Source organism: Agrilus planipennis, unplaced genomic scaffold (assembly GCF_000699045.2).
Source record: "Agrilus planipennis isolate EAB-ADULT unplaced genomic scaffold, Apla_2.0 scaffold225, whole genome shotgun sequence".
Classification (NCBI taxonomy): Eukaryota; Metazoa; Arthropoda; class Insecta; order Coleoptera; family Buprestidae; genus Agrilus; species Agrilus planipennis.
In genome coordinates, this window is record NW_020442415.1 from 158,979 (window position 1) to 178,884 (window position 19,906).

The window sequence follows — 19,906 nt, forward strand, 5'->3', positions numbered from 1 at the left end:
TTTGCCGATCGAACGCTAACGACTGCAGACGTACAACTGACTTGTCTACGTTTCAGCTGTTTGCGAAGGTCACGAATAGGTATGTGTGTTCCGTCGAAAGCCGACAAGATAACATGGTAACTGTTCTCAATAATTGACGACTCATTAACTGGGGTACTTTTTGTGCACACTTTTTACATCCCCTACGTTGCGGTAGTACTATGACGCGATGCATTCTACAGTGTCTTCAGATGTTACCCTTTAAATATCCCGGAATATATTTAGGTCATTATTCCTTCATATGGTGTCGTTTAAGCAGCCTGCGATTTTTCTAGCTTTTATAATATGTATATAATTACAAGTATCTCCAATTAATATATTTTTGGCAATTAGTTTGTTCGATTATTGTGATTTTCTGACAGGCACAAAAAATTGTGTAAGACAATTCGACAACGTCAGTGACGTGTACGTATTTGTTGTAACACTCGAGAGACTTTTTCATATAACAAAGGCCGTTAATGTTTCGGAAGAGATAAGGATCGTCGTCAACACGACAAAGATTGCCCATCACCAACATGCATATACCCATAACGTTTCCCTGTGTCCTTAAACACGTCCTGATACGCTTTTAATTACACCTTAATTATTTACTTCCTCAGGTAAATATACTGTTCCATAATGGATCATAATAATCGCGATTCACGGTTGAAGTATCGCTACTTTTCGGACATTCACAGGGGTACAACGAAACGTAGACGGACAGGCCCAGTGTGTTGTTTACATCAGTTTTGTCTCAATAGGTGGGCACTCAATACTGACGCTACGTTATATCGTACATAATAATTATAATAGTAATAATAATAACAACGATAAACCCTGTTATTAGGTGAAAAGAGGAAGTTTGCCTTTCGACTAAAACATCACCAAGTTAATTACCATTTTCAAGTCGACTGTTGGCAAAACTACCAGTAATTAAAAACATACGTGAGGAGGTAATTAATACGTAAGGATATATTATATTAAAGTACCTACGTATGTAGGTATTAATGAAAAAGTTATCGGACGGTCGTTGAAATTTACTAAAGTTCTGCTTACTGATAGGTAGATACATAAAATTAACAATTCTCAAGAATTCGCAATTTGAATTTTTTCAAAAAAATAAAAACTAAAAAGTTAGAGAAAAACAAATATAGAAAAATGAAAAATAATTTATTATCGATCAATTTCATCTCGGTCTCCTTACTACGAACCACCCCCGGTCACCCTAACTCGAGCCTATCTGTTATCAGCAATCTCTCCAAGACTCCAGATCTGCTTTGCCCGCCAGAGAAAAAGATTAGAAATTTATAACAACATAAAAGCAACACTCTTGAACAAATATTTCCGGGGTAATTAACCTCTTGAAATTGTTCCAGTTCGTAGACTATGGAAAGCATAGAAATATGGAGACCCTGACGAAAGAGGGGAAGCTAATATGTTTATATTAGGTCATTTATTTCCTTTTAAAACAAATCTATAAATACCAATAAACTTTTTATAAGCGTATGACAGCCAGTGTCCGGACTGAAGGTCTTAAGATGATAATGATGAAGAGTCTGAACGAGAAATGTTTGATTAGTTATCGAGTTTGATAATACAGGAGGTGACCGAAAAGAAAATGCTAGAATGTTTGCAGCAAGTAGGTTGCTTTGTTAGATGTAAATCCTACAACTGGATCACTTGAACCCTTGAGTACATTTATTCTCATTTAGCCACTCACGCAAGGAGCGATAAAATATCGTCGGTTCCAATTTCGCTTCGTTCAAAATCATTAATCAGATTGTAGATCTATACATATACAAATAATAACAATAAAAATATAACTTTTCGCAATTGTGCTTCTTGTACAACAAACAGACGGCGTGTAGATAGGTAAAATTTTTAATCGGTCTAGTACCATTAATAAATAAGGATAATGAACATAATTTCTGACAAATACTGTCAAATACTGCCAGAATCGAAGTAATCCAAATGTGATTCGAATTTAATCCAAATTTTCAAAAAAGAGAAATTAATAAACGGATTGACATATAAGAAGTACCTAATACCTAGCCACTTATTAATATTTGAATAAAGTATTATTTTCATTAATAAAGAACACTACCATATAATAATAGAAATTGTAATTCAGGAAATGACTTGCAGTTAAAATCTTTTCAATGAAATGGTAAACAGTAATAATAATTATTACAAAGTATACTTGTTGATTTAGATGACACCTAACAATAGGTTATTAACAGCTATCGCAACGATCGGACACTGATGGAATTTCTATTATGACTTGTGCATCATGGTAACTCTTATGTAAAGTATATTGTTTTCCTTTTCTTTTTATTATAAGTNCAATGGGCGGTGACGTCACTCCGTAATCCCATCGCGTTAGACTAAGCGACCAATGGCCGCGTTCCATTATGTCACTAGCGACATTAGCCGGAGTCCAATGCGACTCAGCCGATCCCCACCACCGCGGTCTGATCACTTAATCCGCCCCCCACCCCGAAACGGGCGCGTGAGGAGAGGACGATCAAACCAACTTATTAGCCGTAGAAAGTTACGGCAGGTAGCACGCACTGTAGTAGTTTTGCGGACAGACTGCGACTTTTTTTTTAAAATAAACAATAACAATCAGAACAAAAAGTTAACGTGAAATAAACTGTTGTTGATGTGACGATCCGGACGTAGAGCGTGATTGTGACAGAAGTGCTCGAATTGTGATAAAGAAGAGCCGCTTAATCTGGACGAGCCCTTAAGGGTAAAAGATAGTGGAACGCAACTAGTGTGATAGTGCGCTCGAAAAAGAGGTTCTTACGATAGACAACTGATCAACTGATCGCTACTGAGAATGCCACGAAGAATAGGTACGCTTCCGACGGACGAAAGTTAAGTTTAAAGTGTTGTGAGATCGATTCTTTCATATTATTCAGCTCCTGAACCGATAATTGGGTGTTAAATTGGAAATCTCATGTTCGTTAACGGCAATTTGATTTGTTTCGAATTCGAACGTGCAATAAACGTGTGATTTATGCGACGGATTATGTTCGAATGTTCATGTTGCGGGTGTCCCATTTCGTTTCGGCAAAAAGAGGAATAATGGTCGTAAAGAAACGGGAGCAACGAAGTTCCTGCTGCCGCTGCTGTTGCTGAGAGCCGGGGACGGCGGTTACTCACTCAGTCGCTCACTCACTCACTGGCCACGGTGATTTTTCATTTCATCGCGGGGTATTAACCCAATCATGATGCCTCTTGCACCGACGCCAATAGTACAAGTGCCTTCCAAGCCCAAGATCGGTTTCTCGATCGATTCTATAGTCGGTGGTGCCAACCACCCGAGTCCCCAGCATTCGCCCATCCACTTATCCGAAAGTTCCGGACCTTTATCTCCGTCGAGCGATCGGAGCAACGTATCGCCCCATCGCCTGAACCATCTTGCGTCGCCCAACGGCGGTCTGAACAGTTCGCTGTGCGGTTTAAACCTATCCCCCAAAGGACTCAATTTATCCCCGCAAAACCAAGTCAATTCCTCGCCAAACGGTAGTAGACTTAACAGTTCGCCCTTGCGGCCCAGTGTTTCGCCGTCCAGATCGCCTCCGCCGTCGCCGAAACCGCCCATAATGGTACCCGGCATCCCGGCGCATTCGTTAATACGACCGAGCCCAACCTACGACCCGAACTTGGTGCCCAAAAACGGGTTCCTGCAGCCGGAGATGATGCACAATCATGGCGGACACCCCTTTGCTTTGGCCGCTCATTTTCAAGGGGCTGCGCTGGCAGCTGCTCTCAGCTCTGGCCAACCGGGATTTGCACAGCATTCACCCCTTTCAACGCACACACCCCCGAGGGAAAGTTATCCCCTGTATCCCTGGCTGTTGTCACGACACGGGAGAATATTCCCACACCGATTTCCAGGGGGTAAGTCGATCATATATTTCAAATAATAACTTTGCAAGAGACAGAAGAAGTGAAATGGGCAATGATTGCCAAAAATTGGTTGTAATTTGATTGAGAAGCTCTTTACCTTTCGTGATATTTTCAATTTTAATCACCAGTCTAACTCATACGAGTACGTCGTGAGAGGTTTCTCTGTCAGGTATTGTGAGGTCGTTGTTCAGAGTAGCGATAAGTGGTCATAAAAACAAAAATACATTCGATTACGCGGTGCAATTGCAGTTTTACGACTTATTCACAGATCAAGTAATAAATTAACTCATTAAGATAATTAAATTTCAGTCAGTGTACAATTGTTGTGTGTTGCCGTTTGAAAAAAGAAAAGAGAGAGAGAGAGAGAGAGAGAGGTGGATATAAAAAAATAGAAGGCGATTTGCCCGCCACCCCGTCGAATACGATCCCACACACTCTAGGATAACTAACTGTGTTCCTATGTTTCTTTAGATTAGGTAAACGTTTGTGTATCGTCATCCTCACCAGTTCTAAGAGATTTATTGCGCTAATCCCCCGGAATTCGCTAACGCAAAATCCAGCGCGATGGGAAGAATTAATTAGTAGATAAACCCGTGACGATAAGTACCTAACCAACTACGTACCTACCCATCTACAAAACAGTCTACTTATAGGTACCTACCTATAAAAGAACATAAAACACTTGATTAAAAAGAATGGCCTTACGAACAACAAACCACCTCCTAATTTTCCTTCTTACGCCCATTTACTTTAAATAATTAAGTTCACAAGTAAAACCGATCTTAATGGGCATGGTATATTCATTATTGAAGAATTAATAACCTTTTACCGCGATGGCCACGCCCGCGTAAGGCGCGCGCACCGCTTAGGCGTAACGCGTCGCGCCGCTTTAAACAAAACGAAAAGCGACGTCCGTCATTTTTCGTGCCGTCTCGCTCTCGCGCGATCCGCGGCCTACGCGATCGCGTCAAGTGAAAAAAAATATCCACTAACCGTAACTTCCTTCTCGCCGTTGACCGTCGTCATCGGCATTTAGCCGGTTCTTTGGGCGCAATAATATTCCCCTTGCAAACATTTTTCCGTAACTAACGTAGAGGTGTCAGCAATGGGCGGTGACGTCACTCCGTAATCCCATCGCGTTAGACTAGGCGACCAATGGCCGCGTTCCATTATGTCACTAGCGACATTAGCCGGAGTCCAATGCGACTCAGCCGATCCCCACCACCGCGGTCTGATCACTTAATCCGCCCCCCACCCCCGAAACGGGCGCGTGAGGAGAGGACGATCAAACCAACTTATTAGCCGTAGAAAGTTACGGCAGGTAGCACGCACTGTAGTAGTTTTGCGGACAGACTGCGACTTTTTTTTTAAAATAAACAATAACAATCAGAACAAAAAGTTAACGTGAAATAAACTGTTGTTGATGTGACGATCCGGACGTGGAGCGTGATTGTGACAGGAGTGCTCGAATTGTGATAAAGAAGAGCCGCTTAATCTGGACGAGCCCTTAAGGGTAAAAGATAGTGGAACGCAACTAGTGTGATAGTGCGCTCGAAAAAGAGGTTCTTACGATAGACAACTGATCAACTGATCGCTACTGAGAATGCCACGAAGAATAGGTACGCTTCCGACGGACGAAAGTTAAGTTTAAAGTGTTGTGAGATCGATTCTTTCATATTATTCAGCTCCTGAACCGATAATTGGGTGTTAAATTGGAAATCTCATGTTCGTTAACGGCAATTTGATTTGTTTCGAATTCGAACGTGCATTAAACGTGTGATTTATGCGACGGATTATGTTCGAATGTTCATGTTGCGGGTGTCCCATTTCGTTTCGGCAAAAAGAGGAATAATGGTCGTAAAGAAACGGGAGCAACGAAGTTCCTGCTGCCGCTGCTGTTGCTGAGAGCCGGGGACGGCGGTTACTCACTCAGTCGCTCACTCACTCACTGGCCACGGTGATTTTTCATTTCATCGCGGGGTATTAACCCAATCATGATGCCTCTTGCACCGACGCCAATAGTACAAGTGCCTTCCAAGCCCAAGATCGGTTTCTCGATCGATTCTATAGTCGGTGGTGCCAACCACCCGAGTCCCCAGCATTCGCCCATCCACTTATCCGAAAGTTCCGGACCTTTATCTCCGTCGAGCGATCGGAGCAACGTATCGCCCCATCGCCTGAACCATCTTGCGTCGCCCAACGGCGGTCTGAACAGTTCGCTGTGCGGTTTAAACCTATCCCCCAAAGGACTCAATTTATCCCCGCAAAACCAAGTCAATTCCTCGCCAAACGGTAGTAGACTTAACAGTTCGCCCTTGCGGCCCAGTGTTTCGCCGTCCAGATCGCCTCCGCCGTCGCCGAAACCGCCCATAATGGTACCCGGCATCCCGGCGCATTCGTTAATACGACCGAGCCCAACCTACGACCCGAACTTGGTGCCCAAAAACGGGTTCCTGCAGCCGGAGATGATGCACAATCATGGCGGACACCCCTTTGCTTTGGCCGCTCATTTTCAAGGGGCTGCGCTGGCAGCTGCTCTCAGCTCTGGCCAACCGGGATTTGCACAGCATTCACCCCTTTCAACGCACACACCCCCGAGGGAAAGTTATCCCCTGTATCCCTGGCTGTTGTCACGACACGGGAGAATATTCCCACACCGATTTCCAGGGGGTAAGTCGATCATATATTTCAAATAATAACTTTGCAAGAGACAGAAGAAGTGAAATGGGCAATGATTGCCAAAAATTGGTTGTAATTTGATTGAGAAGCTCTTTACCTTTCGTGATATTTTCAATTTTAATCACCAGTCTAACTCATACGAGTACGTCGTGAGAGGTTTCTCTGTCAGGTATTGTGAGGTCGTTGTTCAGAGTAGCGATAAGTGGTCATAAAAACAAAAATACATTCGATTACGCGGTGCAATTGCAGTTTTACGACTTATTCACAGATCAAGTAATAAATTAACTCATTAAGATAATTAAATTTCAGTCAGTGTACAATTGTTGTGTGTTGCCGTTTGAAAAAAGAAAAGAGAGAGAGAGAGAGAGAGAGAGGTGGATATAAAAAAATAGAAGGCGATTTGCCCGCCACCCCGTCGAATACGATCCCACACACTCTAGGATAACTAACTGTACAAAAAACAGAAATCAAAAACAAAACAAACAATGACAGCGAGTGAGTAATCAAATTTAAATTGCAATAAAACGTTACGATTATTGAATTACGATTAATTGTTTAATTTTAAGTAATTACTTATGAGTAATTATTATTTACAAGAACCTAATACATACACATTGTTTATTATTAATTTTAGGAAACTTATTATTATCTAAGTTAATATTATCTGTGCTATCTGTATGTACCTTTTAAAATTAATCACCTCTTTGACTTACCTACATAATTATAATTATTTTAATTATCTGCAATTACCTACATGAGGATATATAGGTGCCTACATGGAACCATTAAACGCTGCACTTATAATTTTTACTACAGATTAGTGCTACTTAACGAATCAAATATATACCTGGGTATCATCAGGATATAATGTATAATTAAGCATTTTATTGACAACACTTTTGTCATTATACCAAATTAATTAACAGTGACGGCTTATACCACCTATTAATGGCTTGAGAAAATTTTAAAAGGTCTACACACAAATTAATAAACTGTTAAAAGCCATAGTCCAATTATTAGATTAAGGAATTTTCAGTCATTTTTTTCTACAACCGTTCAATCAATTACTATTATGACTTTGGTAGGATAAGGTAGAGCTACATTATTCGGTACTAATTTTCTTAATTATTGGTTGACATTCTCTGTCCTTTATATTTAGGCTTAGAACTTTTTTTTTGTTATTTGTTAGATTCGAACCTCTGACGTCAAGTTCTAAGCATCCAAAGTCAACCAGCACTCTACCGACTAGGCCATTTCTCTGTGTCTGCTTTCTCAGCATTACTCTCCTAATATAAAATGTTATTCTGATACCTCTCGTTATAATCATACATACACACATGAATGTGTCTGTCTGTCTGTCTATCTGTCAGTCTGCCGGTTCTGCAAACATCTAAATTGTATGTCTAATGGATATGGGAGTGTATCTCAAAATATGTACTTCTCAAGTTAATTTTCTTTCTTACTTTTTCTTTATGTGTATTCAGTTCTTTATGATTTTTTTTTATTACTTGAATCGTTTAAAATGACATGAGAATCCATACGAACACGGTATAAATCACGTGTAGGAAAACACATACCAATATAAGGTACATATGAGCGAGCACACGCACACGTGTAGAAGCGCGTTGAAAATGCATTATGCATTCGACGAACATCCTGTAAGGACATAAGGACGTTGTGTATGCCATCTAACAGATAAGAAGGCTGTAATTTAAAATAAGTATTAACTCTACCTCAATCCGACACATACATACCTACACTCGCGTATGTTAGCTATAGTCAATTTTTAAATCTAAAACACCTAATGCCTGCATTGGGTATCTCAAGTACAGGCACGCACTTGTTTGTTGTAATGTTAGTATTTGCCTGTTTGAAATTTGATACTATTCTAAGTCAGCATGCTCTTTCTCTATCCACACATCAGATACTGTCGATTTTAATGGTTTTCTGCAGGAAATATTTTTATCTGTATTTTTAATACGATATTGAATTACCTCCAAGCAAAATTTTAATTAATTCCGCCCTAAGAAATACTTATTTTACACAATAATTAAACATGATTTTATTATACGACGACAAAAAGTCATAAATTTCATTTCGGTTGACAGAGATTTATATTATTTCGCTACAGTCAGTGTAATAAATTTTGAAGACTAGGAACGTTAATAGATCTTTGAATGATGCTATAAGATTTTGGGAGTATGTGAACAGAATTTATATTACTTATTACCATTATAGAGTAATGATTCTTTTTCTATATGATACTTGAAAAACATACCATGCAACGTAAGAATGACTGTAGGTATCTCTCTGTCGATAAAATTAGATATGTATCTATTTATGTACTTTTGAGATCTAATATTTAAAATTTAGTAATATAACAACAAATAAATGCTTTTAATCTTTGGTCGAGCGCATCGCGGTGGGTATCTCTCGTAATATATATTAAGAGTTGAACTGCGCCGCATCAGGCAGCTCTGCACACTGGTTTGGAAGCCTGTACCGCCCCTCTTTACACTCCTATTTGCTATCATATATCCAGTCAGTGCATTAGAACAAAGAAACGGCTCATAATTTACCCGTCGGTTTAATTAGTACAAGTGTGAATATCTGTTTATAGTTACGTAACCAAACTAACCCTTTTAAGAACTGCAAGTTAGAGGTTGAACTTTTTTATTGTCTGAAGCGAGTATCGAACCCGTAACCTCTTGCGCTTCAATCTATCACTCTATGCGTTGGACCATGACGCTACCTGTTAGAACTAACAAATTTTTAAATCTTTCTTGTAACTCCGTATGGACAACCCATAATATATTGTTAAGGGAATGATTATAAACATCTGTATTAAATGGTGAACTGGTTTACACCAGGCAGTTCTGCATGCTCCTTTGGAAGCTCGCAAGGTTCTTCTCCGCACTCCCACTTGCTATCATAAAGCTATGAATTTAGACAGGTCAGTGTAAAGTAGACGTTTAGTTTTCAACGTGTGCTGTATTAGACAAAGAAACGGCTTACAATTTACCCGTCGGGTTAAATTTCAAGGATGCAAAGGGCCATTAGCTATCTATGTATTTACGTATATATAGGTAAAGTTTCGCCGCGAGCAGTTTCGTTCATAATTATTGCGCCAGTCTGTAATGTGTAAATAATTACCCCGCGTTAGCTGCTAAGCGGCGGAAGAGTTGTAGTAATTTTAGGTTTCTAATGCACGAAAATTACCAAATTACTATTCATTTCGGGAAAGTAAACGTCGTATCTTTTAAAATTTATACGTAATATATCGTATAACAGACGTACGTATAATAGAATTCAGTAGAGACGTAGTCTTCAACTTATAACTAAGCAGCAGCTTGAGGTCAGACCGATTTTTGAAATGGACGTCCACTAGTGTAAAAAGCGAAAATTATCTATCATTATCTACTGTGTAAAAATATACGAGAGTTAATTGTCCTATAGAACAGGCGCATTGTTGTCATAATACGTATAATAAGGTTGAAATTGATTAAGCTACTTTTACTGATGCGCACTTGTTAACAGGAATTTTTTTCAGTCACATAGCAGAAAATAAATAAAAGTAAAACTAAAGTACTGGTATGCAAGGGAAGAAAAAGTAGGGAAAGGGCGAATATAAAGATAGGAGACGAAAAATTAGATGAAGTGGCTGATTTTAGATACCTAGGAAGTCAGATAAGTCAGGATGGAAGGAGTAGTAGGGATATAAAGCAGAGGATAGCGCAGGGTCGTGTCGCCTTTAATAAAAAGAAGTCACTTCTATGCTCGCGAACGGTTAATTTAGAAATTCGAAAAAGGTTGTTAAAGGTGTATGTTTGGAGCACGGCGTTGTACGGGTGCGAAACATGGACAGTGGGAGCGGCGGAAAAGAAAAGGTTAGAAGCGTTCGAAATGTGGTGTTATAGGCGGATGATGAGGATATCGTGGGTAGAAAAGGTTAGAAATGAAGAGGTATTGGAAAGAATAGGAGAACAGAGGACTCTATGGAAGTCAATAAAAAATAGGCGAGATAGGTTGGTAGGACACCTTCTCAGGCATGAAGGTCTAGTCAGAGACATATTAGAGGCAGAAACAGGAGTTAGGAGGGGTAGAGGTAGACCTAGATTAGATTACTGTTCGCAAATAGTTAAGGATGTGGGCTGTTCTAGTTTTAGGGAAATGCGAAGTTTAGCTCAGGATAGGAAAGAGTGGAGGTACATGTCCAACCAGTCTTAGGACTGACAACCTTATGATGATGATGATGATGACATAGCAGAAACAGGAGTTAGGAGGGGTAGAGGTAGACCTAGATTAGATTACTGTTCGCAAATAGTTAAGGATGGGGGATGTTCTAGTTTTAGGAAAATGCGAAGATTATCTCAGGATAAGAAGGAGTGAAGGTGCGTTCGCGCCCAACCAAACTAACGACCTTATGATGATGATGATGATCATGTGTTACTCAATATTCTCGTTCTACTTTAATAAATCCCTGGATGAGCTTTAACCTTCTATTAAATCACATTAGTTTGCTGGATTTGTACAGTATTTCTATTTATTGCTTCACACGAGATCGCCATAGCTCAGTAGGTTGTGTTACTGATTAGTAATAATAAAGGAAACACCAGATGCTAAAGGGTTCGAATTCCATAGGAAGCTATTAAAAATATATTGATCTTCTCTAGTAGATTGAGCTTCTATGCTCCAATTAAGCTCCTCAATGAATCCCATGTGTGTGAATGCACTCTAACCATTCTATAGTACCATGCGTTACTCAATCTTCTCATTCCACTAAATCGAACTCTTAGATGAACTTAAACCTTCTATTCAATCACACTATAGTTTGTTAGGTTTGTCAGAATTTCAATTGTTGCTTCACACGAGATCGCCATAGCTCAGTTGGTCGCGTTACTGATTACTAAATCAATGACCAAGATCTAAGGGGTTTGAATTTCATATGGACCTATTGGAAATACAGGGTTTTTCTAATAGTTTCGCCTTCTGTGCCAATTATTAGTCTATAAACTTAAGAAATGTTACTCTTAGTACTTCCTACAGTAACTCGATTTATTCAATCTTCTCATTGTACGTTGGCGAACCCTTAGAATCAAACAGTGCATACGTATATATATTAAAGCAAGGAAGTGAATAAATGGTAGATATTTTTCCAGTTGTATGACACATAACAATCAAGAAAAACTAATTAAAGTGCTAATATTAACTATCTAAATTAGTAGAGTAACTAACCCAAAACTCGGGTTTATTTTTAAAACTAATAATGTAGGTAATCGAATGTTTATTATTCCTTTGCATTCATAAGCACTCAGCAATAATAATAATAATAATAGCAATATGCTATTTCGATAGTGAAACAACAATTAAGCATGTAATTAGTTAATACCACAAGCAATTCAGTTTTATATTTGCCGGGAATAGAATTTTATTAACGCGTGGGCCTCGTCTAAAGGACCTCGCATTCACATTGTTAATTATTCTCTGGCGTCCGCGGGCTGTATATGCGACGCGATGTTGGAGGACGCACGGGACGGTTAGCTGACAATTTATAACAAAATGGATCATTAAACTGAACCGGGGGTTAAATTGGCTTGTATTCGTAATATTAACGACGACGGAGACAAATATTGTAACATCAATAGGCACAATAAGAACAATGGATGACAAATGTTATTGTGATAAGAAACGGGCTTTTGAAATGAGAATTCTGCTCCATCTGCTTCGTCCATTCAAACATTAGATCGCTATAAATTACTCCATATGATAAGGTGATAAGAAAGTTTATTGTTATAAAAAAATTTAACAAAAATGTTAACGCACTCGTTATGATTAATATTGGACAATATACAGGATCAAAAACACGATATGGTTGAAACGACGCATATCGATGATTAGATAAATTTCATGAAAAACATGTCATCATCATAAGATCGTCAGTCTGGTTGGACACGCACCTCCACTCTTCCCTATCCTCGTTAGGTTCTCAAAATGCGAGGTGACATAATTCGAATAATTTTAAAATTGTAAGGATTGCAATCAAATTTTTCCTGTAAAGTTCGGGTAAACTTATTGTTAAAAGTTCTATCTCTATCTATATCTAATGATCACTCTTTTGTGAGTTCTTTTTGGGTAATTTCATTCGCTCAGCTTTCGACGTAACTCGAAGTCATTTCGTTTTTTTTTTGTGGAAATGAAAGACAGTTTTCGTATAATAAACAAATACTTTATTAAATTATATATTGACCGTTCTGGTCCAACACCTTTTGCCATCTTTCTGGTAGTAGCATAATTCCACGCTCATAAAATTTTTGGTCTTTGCTGGCAAAAAACTGATCGAGGAGGTTTTTGACCTCCTCATTTGAGGTGAAGGTTTTACCGTCTAAAAAATTTTGGAGTGACCGGAACAAATAATAATCCGATGGTGCCAGGTCTGGAGAATATGGTGGGTGTAGCATTGTATCCCATTCAAGCTGTAAAAGCTTTTGGCGAGTGACCAAACTTGTGTGAGGTCTCGCGTTGTCTTGGTGAAACACTACACCTTTCCTGTTGATTAGTTCTGACCTTTTCTGTTGAAGTGCATCATTCAGTTTGTCCAGCTGATGACAGTAGACTTCCGAATTAATCGTTGTGTTATCCGGTAAAAGCTAAAAAAAAACGATTCCTTTAAAATCCCACCAAACAGACAGCATCACCTTTTTTTGGTGAATATCGGCTTTGGAAATGGTTTGAGCCGGTTCATCTTTTTTGCTCCATGACCTCTTGCGTTTGACGTTGTTGTATACAACCCATTTTTCGTCCCCAGTGATGATGCGCTTCAAAAACGGATCATTTTCGTGACGTTTGAGAAGCGAATCGCAGACGTCAATGCGGCGACACAGATTTCTCTCTGTGAGAACATGGGGAACCCATACATCGAGCTTCGAGGATAATCCCAGGCCTTTCAAGTGGTCATAAACTGTTGAATTTGATAAATTTAACCTCAATCCGATCTCACGTGTTGTTATTCGCCGGTTCACATCAACTAATGCCTTTATCGCGTCTTTATCAGCTTCAACCGGCCTTCCCGAACGTGGTGCATCTTCGACATCAAAATTGCCGGATCGAAATTTAGCGAACCAGTTCTGGCACTGGCGTACTGTCAACACACCTTCTCCATACACATCAGTCAATTTCTTTCTGGCTTGAACAGCATTTTTACCCTTTCTGTAGTAAAACAGTAAGATATGTCGAAAATGCTGCTTATCGCTCTCCATATTTAAAAGGGCACCAACCAAAAACTACTGCGTAGAATTAATTGGAATTTTTCACACACAAGCCTTGCTATATGAGCTCTCAAAGCATATAAAAATTATACGGCTTAAATGTGAAGTTGGGTGCAAAAGAATACAATTAAATCCTCTGTCGGGAAAAAACGAAATGACTTTCCGAACAACCCTATATTTGTTGAAATGTCGCATTTTGAGGTTTAGTTAAATTTTATTAGTCCCACCTGACTAATTAGGTGATCATTACGGACCTATTAGTGCCTAATACCGACGATTTAGAATGGAGATTAATTAAATGAATTGCATTTTTCCTGTCGATTCGCGGACAATGATATCGCCGGGGATACAATGGCCTCCTGTGACAGCTGCGTACCGAAATACATAATATGCGATCGCTGCAACTAATTTGTATATCATGTTTTATTCATTGGGTCTGTATTAATTTCTGACAGCACCAGCATTATAAATTAATTCTCGCTGACGTTTTGTTTTTTCATTACCTATCGAAAAGGACAACTTATTAATATGTAAACGAAATATTTTGTCGTTACAACTGCATATACCTCTATTTGCGATAATTAGTGCAAAGACTATTGAAGAAGACTTATTGAATAAGATTACTCATATTCATTCATTCAATTAGCGCTATTTCATTTAGAAATCCATTTCAATTTATTAGACACAGCGTTTATCAAAAGATTTAATTGGTTTTGGTTTTTGCTAATACAAATTGAAATCTGGAGCCAAATTGGGCAATAATACTGCCTTAAAGATCGACCCCGATTAGTCCCTTTCAAAAAGCCCGGCCGGAATTCCAACTCGGGTTTGATTTGGTTTTTATACAGATCGCAAATACATGTGGAGAGCAGAGGTAAGAAAACAACAACTGAGCACAGCACACGCCGCCGGGACTGTACTGGACTCCCCGCTCTCCGCGCGACTGCGCATTATATCCATCTAATATAGCCATTGCCCTCTCTCCGCCGCCGACAGTCTTTTTCTTCCCCTCCACGTAGCCGTAACGCTTTTTCGTGACAGAAAAAATCGTAATACCCGCCGTCTATATAGAAGTTCCACTTCAAACATTTTAACTCTACACATTGAGATTCAAATCCGCCTCGTCTCGTTCGAAATCCATTTCACATTAGTCGTTATATTGCTAACGGAAGCTGCTAATTTAGAGCCTCTGTATTTACCTATGTCAAAATACCATTTGTTCTGATAAAAATGTAGGCATAGGTACATGTAGGTTTCTACGCTTGTACATGTGAGTTGGTATTTCTACATTTGAATAATGTTATGGTTTCAAGCATGCAAATGATCTGGTGTAAATTTCACATCATGGAAACTTGAAATAGCAATTTCCTCGGGTCAGGCAGTACGCAGTCGATACAACGTTGCAACACATCTTGCGATTAACGTTATATTAACGATTGCCCTGTTTTAATACGAAACGCACATCACAACATTTCATCCTTAAGGGTTGATTTTTAAAAATTGCCAAAACACGTAAGTATTTGCTTAATTTCAACAACGAGTATTAAGAGCAATCTTCGAATAAATTTGACTACAAATAAAATATACTCCATTTCAGTAAAAAAAGACTTGTCTAATGCGAACTGATATGATAAGTTTCTTTAAGAGAATGGCAAAATTAACCCCTTTAGGGACCACCCGTTAAGCTATAGTTTGGCTGAATAATATGTAGACCGATTTGTAAAACAAGTCGCTGCTGACTCAATCACCTAGCATTCCTTATCAAGTCATATGCGTGTGCGTATTGGTACCTATCTAGTTGTGGTGGTTGTGTGTGTTTGTATCAAATTGCTCAGAAGTAATTGCCAGTCATTTACATGGTAATAAGAAACTCAAATATAATGTTCTCTGCGGCCATTACACTTTATCTTGTATCTTAATTGAATTTTATTTACTAGCAGTTAAAACGTGTGGGAGGTTAATTATTTGACTTTTGCCGCGGACGATCGGCTTGACTGACGTCCCACTGACGTAACAATAGTTCTTATGTTAATCCGTTTGACAGATATGCGACAATAATAACGTTAAAATTGAAAAGGTGAAGGTGGATCGTGTGAAAATTTACAACCGGAATTTTTCATCTTTTACCAAATTATTTCGTAAACAAACGCTATTTTTTTGTATTCGTAATTCAACTTATCATGTCCGCAGTTGTTTTTGATAATTAGTTCCAGTACGTAATTACTATTGCTAAACTTTTTTGTTCTTTCTTTTTAATACCACGTACTTAGATTTTTTGGTGGTTGAATTTTTTTTATTGTCCGGTGCGAGTATCGAACCCGTAACCTCTTGCGCTTCAATCTATCACTCTATGCGTCGTGCCACGAAGCTACACGTTAGCACAAACAAATTTTTAAATCTTTCTTGTAACTCCATATTAACAACCCATCAAATATTCTTAAGGGAATGATTATAAACACCTCTAAAAGTTAAACTACCATTTGACAATGAACTCCTTTTGCCAAGTGGTAGTTACACATTAAATGTTAAGTGCTCATATAATTAACAGTCTTATAGTTAGCCGAAAATGACGGTATATCCATCGCACAGGCAGATGTTAACCCCTAATTTCACCCTCGCTTACATAATACATTATCTTATGAACGTTTTGCATGTCGTTGCAATGTAGTTTAAAACAGGCGTTTAACGATGTTTTAATTTCTGGTTGGGGTTTTCATTTTTGTTAAATTATCCTATCGTTGTGACGCTCTCCATCTCTCTGTCTATCCCTTTCCGGAAGGGTATCAATTATACTTAATTATTTCCAACGATCTCGCGAGGTGTTTTTAAATTCCACTTTGGACGATAGTGCTAGCTAATTGGAAAATAACTACCACGAAAATGTCGAACTTTGCAAGATAGCCGCCAAGATAAGTATGGGGTTTTCACGGTTACATTACCAGGATAATTTCTAAATGTCACACACAATTACACACTAGTACCAAACGATCCAAATAGCTCAATTAAGATACAGGGTGTCGTAAAAACCGTTACAAATCGTTTAATACGTGGCGACGTGAGCTTTAATTTTACGACGCCGTTTGTTGATGTTCTTTGATTCGTACTTTCAGAGCTTGATCGTTTTGCCTATTTCAGATTGCACCATATTCCTTACAACTTCATATGTCCTGGAACGAACTATTTGCGATAAATGAAGCTTCTATTCAACATAAACAACTTTAACTAAGTATTTATCAGTACTGTTAAAGTTAATGTTGATTCCAAAATAAATTGATGAAGTTCTTGTTCTCGCAGCTTAGGTGACATGATAATCATATATCAGAACGGTATTTATAAAAATTCATTACACTCCTTATGTATGTATGCATACACATAATAAACACTCATGTAACCGAGTAAATAGATAAGTAACTAATAATATTTGCCTTACTATTATACGCGAACCTAGTGATTTACATACATATAGACAGCTATTATGGCAAATTCACGTTGCGTTGTACACGCTGAGGATAATTAGATTGCCCCAGGCTACGAACATCTCAGAGCATCAATTACGATCAGTTATTGGTTAATTACCGATATCAGCGAAAACTACAGGAAATCACTGCACTCACTTATTTCTTTTTGGAATTTTAATAACTATTTACTATAAAATAATGGCAATGTGCAGTACGAATAACAACTTAATTCATGTGCTGATTGTTTTTTTTATTATCTACCATTACTTTCTTTTGTTTGAGCATCAAAGAAAGTAATAAATATGTTACTGAATGTTTACGTTTAATTACCAGCACTTATATTTGATAAGGGGAAACAAAAGGCGTCGAAATCGAAACGGAAAAATTACCTGCCGATAAAAATTCTTCGTGCGTCCGATTTGCAACAGGCCAGCATAAAAATACACATGTAGAAATAGTTAGTTAAGAGTGCGTTCTTGCATTGAAATTCCCGGTTCGCAGGGCCGTTAACGCAAGCTAAATGCGCGATTGTTTCGCATAAGCAAAAGTTGCCCGTTAAAATGCCAAAAGACGATGCAGATCGAATACGTATTGACCGATGTCCGAGCAAAACGTTCGGAAAATTTGAATAATTATGTCGTTGATAGTAAAACTTCGCGCACCGGTGTCACGGTGGCCTGATAATATAATGGCAAATTGCCCCACGGATCGCGAATATTAATTCATTATCGGACCAATGCAAATTGGCCCCTCAATGGCATCGATCCGACTCGTAGGAGCGAACAAATTCTTTAGTTATGTGTATAGTTAGTTATAGAGAATAAGAAACGGACAAATGCGAGGAGTCGCGCCTTAAAAATTCCCTAAAGATAAACGAACGTCGGGGTAGGATAGATGTATGACGTAGGTACCTGCACTCTATATGAACCACATAATTATGGCGCAAATTAATCTTGCCACCCATAATGATCATTTCGCAAAGTTCGTCAGCCCAAAGATTGGTAGAACATGCAACTCTATTCTTTTCCGTTCTGAGTTAGAGCATACCACATTGCTTACAATTATTTACGTACATTAATCTAAATTATTTATCTATGACTGTTTACTCCTGTTTCTGCATTTAATTTGTTTCTAACTATCCTTTAGAAGATTAGACATGAGGAGGTATTGGAAAGAAAAGGGGACTCTATGGAAGTCAACAATAGGCGAGATAGATCGGCAGGACACCTTCTCAGGCATGAAGTCCTAGTCAGATTCATATTAGAGGTAGAAACAGGAGTTAGGAGGGGTAGAGGTAGACCTAGATTAGATTACTGTTCGCAAATAGTTAAGGATATGGGCTGTTCTAGNAAACTTCGCGCACCGGTGTCACGGTGGCCTGATAATATAATGGCAAATTGCCCCACGGATCGCGAATATTAATTCATTATCGGACCAATGCAAATTGGCCCCTCAATGGCATCGATCCGACTCGAAGGAGTGAACATATTCCTTAGTTATGTGTATAGTTAGTTGTAGAGAATAGACAACGGACAAATGCGAGGAGTGGCGCCTTAAAAATTCCCTAAAGACAAACGAACGTCGGGATAGGGACACGACCCCTACCATACGTAGATGTATGACGTACCTACGGTCTAAATGAACCACAAAATTATAGCACTAATTGATCTTGTTACCCATAATCATCATTTCGCAAAATTCGTCAGCCCAGAGATTGATAGATCAAGCTACTCCATTCTTTTCCGTCCTGAGTCAGTTAGAGCATTCCACAATTGTTTACGTACAGTAATCTAAATTGTTTATTTATGACCCTGTTTACTCCTGTTTCTGCATTCAATTTGTTTCTAACTATACTTTAGAAGGTTAGAAAGAGGTATTGAAAGAAAAAGGGAACAGAGGACTCTATGGAAGTCAAAAAGAAATAACGCGAGATAGGTTGGTAGGACACCTTCTCAGGCATGAAGGCCTAGTCAGATGCATATTAGAGGTAGAAACAGGAGTTAAGAGGAGTAGAGCTAGATCTAAATTAGATAACTGTTCGCGAATAGTTAAGGATGTGTGTTGTTTTAGTTTTAGGGAAATGCAAAGATTAGCTCAGGATAGAAAGGAGTGGAGGTGCGTGTCCAACCACTCTTAGTACTGACGACCTTATGATGATGATGATATCCTTTAGAAGGTGCCCTACCATCCGACTTATCCCTTTTTCTTATTGACTTGTATAGTCTGTGCCCTATACGTTCTTTTCCTTCCCATTAACATTTCTATCCATTAGATGATAATTCAATTGGTTAGAACTTTTTTTTATTTCCTTGGCGCTTATAATTTTCCTATTTTGTTTCAATCTTGCCATTTCCTTAAACCCAGTGAAACCTTTTATTGCAATATGTGCAATATGTCTCTGACTAGCCTTCAATGTCCTGCCACCCCATCTCGCCTATTTCTCATTGACTTCCATCTTTTTCTACCCTTTCTAGTACCCCATCATTTCAAAGTGATTTTCTGGTCATTGTATTTTTGACATCTTTCTAACCTTTCTTTTTCCTTGGATATCCACACCGTCCATGTTTT

The 19,906-nt window shown here is 38.7% G+C and overlaps 2 protein-coding genes across 2 annotated transcripts in view; both read left to right on the forward strand.

The window, feature by feature from the left end:
• The first annotated feature begins 2,577 nt into the window (after window positions 1-2,577).
• LOC112906284 (homeotic protein empty spiracles-like) lies at window positions 2,578-3,953 on the forward strand. Its single transcript, XM_025980173.1, has one exon. The coding sequence runs from the start codon at window positions 3,252-3,254 to the stop codon at window positions 3,951-3,953; it is 702 nt and encodes a 233-aa protein (XP_025835958.1). The 5' UTR covers window positions 2,578-3,251.
• A 1,303-nt stretch (window positions 3,954-5,256) lies between these two features.
• Window positions 5,257-19,906, forward strand: part of LOC108738615 (homeotic protein empty spiracles) — a 51,756-nt gene continuing 37,106 nt past the window's right edge. The window contains exon 1 of the mRNA XM_025980158.1: window positions 5,257-6,606. Within this exon, the coding sequence (XP_025835943.1) occupies window positions 5,931-6,606 (676 nt within the window). The 5' untranslated portion in view covers window positions 5,257-5,930. The remainder of the gene's footprint in view (window positions 6,607-19,906) is intronic.